The sequence below is a fragment of the Aythya ferina genome, assembly GCF_964211825.1.
Source record: "Aythya ferina genome assembly, chromosome: 1".
In the NCBI taxonomy this organism is placed as follows: Eukaryota; Metazoa; Chordata; class Aves; order Anseriformes; family Anatidae; genus Aythya; species Aythya ferina.
In genome coordinates, this window is record NC_140296.1 from 162,754,294 (window position 1) to 162,761,384 (window position 7,091).

The 7,091-nt window shown below is 43.6% G+C and overlaps 1 protein-coding gene across 3 annotated transcripts; it reads left to right on the forward strand.

The window, feature by feature from the left end:
* The first annotated feature begins 27 nt into the window (after window positions 1–27).
* Window positions 28–4,445, forward strand: LOC311429754 (single-pass membrane and coiled-coil domain-containing protein 3-like). Of its 3 annotated transcripts, none has more exons than XM_084505952.1 (2): window positions 28–407; window positions 2,363–4,445. In XM_084505952.1, the coding sequence occupies exon 2, from the start codon at window positions 2,380–2,382 to the stop codon at window positions 3,055–3,057; it is 678 nt and encodes a 225-aa protein (XP_084362078.1). In that variant the 5' UTR covers window positions 28–407; window positions 2,363–2,379; the 3' UTR covers window positions 3,058–4,445. The 3 variants fall into 3 exon arrangements, with proteins under 3 accessions (XP_084362078.1, XP_084362079.1, XP_084362080.1); XM_084505953.1 differs by having other exon boundaries at window positions 2,366–4,445; XM_084505954.1 differs by lacking the exon at window positions 28–407 and adding an exon at window positions 415–960.
* Window positions 4,446–7,091: the final 2,646 nt, after the last annotated feature.

The following is a 7,091-nucleotide window of genomic DNA, read 5'->3' on the forward strand; positions in this document are numbered from 1 at the left end:
CATGTTTTATATCCTGAGAACAGCAAGTAATACCTTCCCCTTCCAGCCCTGGCTGCAGGTACCTGTGAAGGTACCTCTGTCATAGGCAGACACATTCATGCTGTACTTGTTCTCTTCAGGAACAGGTGGCCTTAGGAGGAAATAACAATTTTGAAGTAGCATCAAATAAACTGAGTTAAAATTGGAAGGAAGGGGAAACGAGGAAGAAAATGAGAAAAATCAGGGTAAACATCACATAATAAAATTGATGACAAGCAGGCAGGCAACAGGACCCAGCTGAAGCCCAGCTCTGGATTCCTAACTCATCAGATGCTGCTGGAAACCACCAGAGGAACACAGGGGAAAGAGGATGAGATCACTGTCCTGTACGCATTCATCCGATTGCAGGAGCACTCAGGCAAAAACAGGTAGGCAGTCTAAATGTTTAACTAGAAAATCCTCTGGGAAAAATCTCTGGGGAGCTCGAGAAATAAGCAGAAATACAGAGATATATGTGGTGTCTGCCTAACTGTAGAAAACAAATGTAAAAATTGGAAAAAGTGTTAATGTGAAGAGTAAGAGGCTGTTTTAGGTTTAAAGGACATAAAATCAACAGCAGTCACAGGAAGATGAAAGAATGATTCAGACAGAATAGATGTTCCAAGTCTCTTCCACAGCTTTCTAGTATGTAAAATGTTCACTGATGTGCCGTTCCTTTTGGAATATTTTTTCGTCTCAATTTCTGCAAATGAGCATAAACAAATGGCCTTTCAACAAAACGTCACTGGAGTGGAAAGGATTAACATAACACTGAGTCAGAGAGCACGCCACCAACATCCCAGAGGCAGAGCTGATATGAAATTATACTGGCAGGGTTTTATGTCTCCTGAAAATCACAAACTTTTACTGTATACGAACTTTGCTTGCTCCAGCTTGAAGAAAGATGAGTTAAAGAGTTTATTCTCTTAACAGAGATGCAAGGTAAGCGGCTGAAAGAAATGTACACTGCTGTGCAAAACACTGTGGAAAAAATATCCCTTCAGACTGGTTTGTATTTCAAAGCTGAGACTAAAAGCTGTCTAGAGGACTGCTGAAATCATTCTGTTTCTACAGTGATCTTGTTGGGGAGGGTGTGTTTAGTGAAATACAGCTGGGTCAGTGCCAGTTGATTTGCAGTTAGCAGATAATGCAAGAACTCCAGAGGACCAAAATGACACAAATGAATCTTTTAAGAAGAAAAATCTAGCTAGTCTCCTACACACAACTATTTGTACCTATAGCTGTGGTGTGTAGGCACCAAGAGCAAGAAAGGACTTATCTTGGAAAAACACAAAGTAACGCATGAAGTTGGCCCAGATTTGCAATAAAAGGGTTGAGAAAATGAAAGTACCAACAAGAAACCAGTCATCCTACTCCTCCATAATCTGCCCCTGTTGCAATGTAAGATGCACACATCTAAGTCAAAATCATGCTAAAGCATTTTTACTTTGCAGCTGGTGATGGGTTAAGAGAAAGTGGCACGGGGTTGATTATAGAAGCTTAGAGATGAGAAGTAACTCCACAATCACTGATAACTCAGTCACTTTGGACGCCGTATCTTGTCAGGCAGGTAATGCTTGACATTCACCAGTGAAAAAACAACGGGGATTCAATGACAGCATTAGAAGGGGATGTGATTAGGAATATTGAAGAAAGAATCAATGAGGGAAAAGGGAGTAAATTATCAGGGAAGAAAACACAGTTGGAGCTGTGTGTAAGGTGCAATAGGTTAGGATGCGTTTGGGATAGATAATTTTGCCGTTCTCTTTGAATTCCCAAATGTGAGTTGATTAGCATGCACACAAATGTCTTGTATGGTAACATTTCCTCTTAAATGCAAGAAGTGGCTTTAAACACCCTTACACTGGTACAGACTGTGCACGCTCCACCAATCATCACAGTCATTTAAAAATTAGATGCCACTGACTGAAAAAAATAGGCTGATACAAAAGTGTCTCGGTAACAGGCCTTTCATTTCCACAGCTTATTTTAGACTTTGCTGACTAGATGAGCTTGTTCTGTTTTTTAGTAAACGAGTTCTGCTTCTACCATCTGCAGTTTCCTAGGTGAAGAAAGACCCATGCTCATTGTAACAATATGCTAATTACATGTTTGTTAGCTGTTTTTGTTGCTCTCATGTCTCATAAGGTCCTTTTGCAATCATTTGGCTAATGATATGAATCAATGTTTAAGATTTCTAGATTTACAAGCTATGTTTTGGGATTTGATTTGCTGAGTATAAAAAGAATCGGTGGGGCAGGGACAAAGCAGCTTACATTTCACTGCTTTTTAAGGGCTGGGACTATGGGTGTAAACAGTGAGAACTTTCTTTGATCTCTTGAAGTAGCTGACTTCTGAGGAATGGCGCTGAGTGACCTCCTTTATCCAGATAACCCCAAGAGACGACAAGAATTGATCCATCTGCACCAGGAATTGCTTGACTGCATGTCCATGAATTTCCATGCAACAAATGAGCTGGCTGGAGTTCTGAATACACACCTGGGATGTACTATTAGCCACATCAAGATGAGAGAGAGCAGCACTGTCAAGGAAAACTGTGACATTATCATTCAAGCGATGAGTGAGATTCAGCGTCAGGTGCAGAAGATTGATAGTGACATGAAGGAGAAGCTAGAGCCTGTGCTATACCAGAAGCTGTATGACATCAAAGAGCCTGAACTGGAGAAACTTGCAATAGCCCATAGAGTTTTTTCCATCATTCTCGGAGAAGCAACTTCTACAGCTGGGATGGTAGCTATCAAGCTAATTGGCTCCAACCTTATAACTCTCACTGTTAGCAAACTCGTCAGCCTCCTTGCCCAGATCGGGGCATCCGTTCTTGGGGGAATCAGCATCACCATTCTTGGGCTCGGCATTGAAATGATCCTGCATGCCATTCTGGGAGCTGTGGAGAGGAATCAGCTCCTGGCTGCCGTGAGAAGCTATGAGGAGCATCTGGCTGAGTTTAAAGAAGCCTCAGAAAAATACCAGCGTGCCATACATGAAGTGACTTCCTCAGTCAGACACCAGGTTCAGTGAAAGAAGTCAGTGTTCTCTTTCCTGCTGTGACAATGACTGCAGCAACTACTCCTGCAGATATTTTTGTTTGTTTGTTTGTTTGTTTCATTACAGTAGATGAACTTTGGATTTTTTTATTATTATTATTTTTTTTTTTTCTTATTAGTGGCAGCAGAGAAAAGATAGATGTGTCAGATCAGAGAACTGGCACAGAAATATGTTGATAGTGAACTGGCTTAAAGGTGCTCCTGGGAGGCAACAGTTTAAATACTTGGCACCTTTTCAGCTGTTTTCCAGAATGCATTGTAGATAACCTTGAAACGTTATTAGTAGTGGTGACAATAATATTCACTGCTGAAACAGTAGCGGTGAGAAGGTGTGATTTTTCTCTTACCGAGTTGCTTTGTCAAAATGGCATCATGATGGGAGACAATTATTTCAACAAAGCATTCCATATCCTCATCTAGATGGTTCATCACAACAGGTGCAGTTGCTAAACTCTCTTAACGTGGATTTGTTCTAAATCTGATAGGCTCAATTCCCTGTTCACAGAAGCGATTACAAGGACTAGCTGAAGCACATTTCCTGTCCCATTCCTGCCTGAGGAGCCAGCCAGAGATCTTTAAATAAAATCTAATGCCAGCAGATTAACAGATAAGAAAATCATGGGCCTACAGCCAAACACACACAACCTTGCCCCACAGTTGAGGGAAAGCAGCTGTAGAGCAGCAGGTGTGTCTGACTGTGAGTAACCTCTCATGCTCGGTATTGCCCTGCTCCTGCTCACCCACAGGTGAACATTTCTGTGCACAGCTGCTGCTCTGTTTATTGACATGGCACTATGCACTTAAACAAGGGTTGGTAGGATTACAGCCCTATTAATGTGCTGAATTTGTTTTCAAGTCCTTTACAAGCCACCAATGCGGGACTGCCAAGAACATGCACAGATTCTTCTTTTTGCAGTGTGCTCTCAAATGTCCTTATTTTGCAGATTTTAAAGAGAAAGCTAGAAGAACATGGTTTGCTGTCAAGCTCTGATTTGCGTAGAATGCCTTTTTTTTTTGTTTTGATCTTTGAAGAAAAAAAATAATAAAAAATATCTATTTTAAGAGCTCTCTTTCATATACTTTTTTTTTGTTGTTGTTGTTGTCACAAAGATCGATCTCAAACCAAATCGTGAAAAAGATTAAAATCTTCATTATACATGCAGTTTATCAATTCTTGTTTGTCTCCATGATCGATTAATCTAGTAAAATTACAGTCAGTAGAATGTATAGATCCATTTTGAGTACCAGCTCCCCCCATACTAGAAGCATATTCAAATTCATACGTACTTGTTAATATTCAATATTATACGTTTATTTTAATAGCTAGACCGTGCCTGTGAAAATAAAGAGGCGTGTGAGATTACATCAAAGAAGCTCTCCATTCCATTGTCTTCTTAACTATTCCACCCTCCCCCCCCCCCAGCCAGCCTCCTACGATTCCCATTCTAAACCGTTATCTTCCGACTCCTTTTTCTTTTGTGTTCATCTGCGAGGAAGCCACTAGATGGCAATGGGAATGCAGCTGCTGGCTCTCGAGCAGCTCTCACAGCCGCTAGGGACAAAGCCCAGAGCTCGGGAGCTTAGGGGGCTCAGAGGCCAGGGCTGGAATGAAAACCAGGGACCAGCACAAGCTGCAGACTGGGCGATGTGGCTCAGGAGAGGCAATTCAGAGGAGACAAAAAGCATTTCCTTACCTAGACACAATGTTTGTGGTGACATGGTGACCTGAAACAGCTAGTTTCTATAAGACGTGACTTCTCCTTGCTCCTGACCCACATGGCACTCAGTTTAGGGGTATTTCACAGAATCACAGAATCACAGAATTTTCTAGGTTGGAAGAGACCTCAAGGTCATCGAGTCCAACCTCCAACCTAACGCTAACAGCCCTCCACTAAACCATATCCCTAAGCTCTACATCTAAGCGTCTTTTGAAGACTTCCAGGGATGGTGACTCCACCACTTCCCTGGGTAGCCTGTTCCAATGCCTCACAACCCTTTCTGTAAAGAAGTTCTTCCTAACATCTAACCTAAAACTCCCCTGGCTCAACTTAAGCCCATTCCCCCTTGTCCTGTCACCAGGCACGTGGGAGAACAGGCCAACCCCCACCTCGCTACAGCCTCCCTTGAGGTACCTAAAAAGAGCGATAAGGTCACCCCTGAGCCTCCTCTTCTCCAGGCTGAACAAGCCCAGCTCCCTCAGCCGCTCCTCGTAGGACTTGTTCTCCAGGCCCCTCACCAGCTTCGTCGCCCTCCTCTGCACCCGCTCAAGCACCTCGATGTCCTTCTTGTAGCGAGGGGCCCAAAACTGAACACAGTACTCGAAGTGCGGCCTCACCAGAGCTGAGTACAGGGGGACGATTTGTTTAGAGGCGAGCGATCAGCAGAAGCAGCAATACTTTGAGTGCTGGAGAGGCAGGAGTTCCTGGTTCCTGCTCACTTTCTATGTGCAAATGTACATTCTAATTTAGGAAGAAAAAGCACAAGCTCGGTACGTGCCTGTGAGATTGCTGATCACTGCCGTAGGAGACTAGTGGAGCCAAATAAAAACCAATCTATTGCACTTTTCAGGCATTTTGAAAATAAATGCTAAGCAGTTTGGGGGAGGAAGGACATGGAATGAAGGTCATAAATCCACGCAATTTGTATTTACCTTTTGATAGATCTTTGTTTCTGGTGGTCTTAAAAGAAAGACATCTTCCCTGAAAAAGCAGGTGTTAAGGTGTTATGTCCATGAGATGTTGGAAGATGTTGGTGGTGCTGGAGGCCGATGGTCTGCAGCCTTTTCTGCTTATGAGGTAGGCCGGAATCCTGAGCGAGGTGGGGCAGGCACCCATGACCTCACAGAAGGGTGTGTATGGCACCTTCCAGCCCCATGAGGCAGTTTTGAGGTGAAAAAAAAACACACACAAAACACTGATCTCCTTAAGACCTTCCCAAACTCTTTCCCCCAGCTCCAGCAATAAGAAAATCATGGGATTTGCTTGTGTTGCTGACAGTTCTGTTTTATTTTTACTTTGTTCTTGAACTCAGTGCAGCATGCATCCAACTGGCTAAATGAGAGAGGCCAGCAGGGCAGAATGAGTTCACCTCTCTGCTTCTGCTAGGTTACTGAAACACTGTCCCTCCAAACAGGATATACTTGCCTGCTTTTCCTAGTCCTCTGATCAGTCTTACACTTGATCTTCCATGGGTATCATAACCAGTCTAAGGCCAGGCTGCTGGCTCTTCTCCTCTAGACTCCTGGTGCTACTTCTCTGAGTGACAGAAGTATATGGCAAGTGAGAAGTATGGGGCAATATCACACTCCACATCAGCTCTGGGTCAGCAGTCACTCCTGGGAGAATGCAGCTACAGCTGCTCCAGACTCCCACAGACTTATCAAATAGCTGCAGTTCAAGTTTGTTAGCAGAAGCTTCAGCTCCCGTAGGAAAGCAGAGCTATCTAAATCCGTGCTTGCTTTTTATTTTTATTTTTATTTTCAATGTAGTAATTTAAATGTCATCGGTTTTCTTTAGTGTGATTTTCTTAATTTTTGTTTTTTCCTTCTTATTTTGTGTGATCATTTTTTTTGTGATCAAAGTTATTACCTGTGGACCAATTTTGTAAATACATCTCGTTTCCAGGTCAGGAAATTCCAGAAGAAGGGAGAGAAGTGGAGGAATATTCGGAAGAGGAGGAGGAGGAGGAAGACGACTCAGAGTCTGAGGAGACATCACAACAACAGCAGCAGCAACACAGTGAGGAAGCTCTTGCAGAGACTGGGTCTTCCGCTGCAACCTCAACGCAGCAGCAGCAACAGTCCTCCCAGTCTGTTGCTGCGAACCAGATACAGGCACCTCCTCTGCCTGGGCCACCTCCGCTAGGACCGCCTCCAGCCCCTCCACTGAGGCCCCCAGGACCACCCACTGGCCTTCCTCCTGGCCCTCCGCCAGGTGAATGTTTGATCTGCTCTGAAGGCTGCAGGCTGTCAGTTGTACAGACATTGAATCAGTTTGGGAGGTTTGAAGC

What these genes read in the sequence shown, in the direction of transcription:
- LOC311429754 (XM_084505952.1), top strand. Translation starts at nt 2,380, where the DNA reads ATGGCGCTGAGTGACCTCCTTTATCCAGATAACCCCAAGAGACGACAA.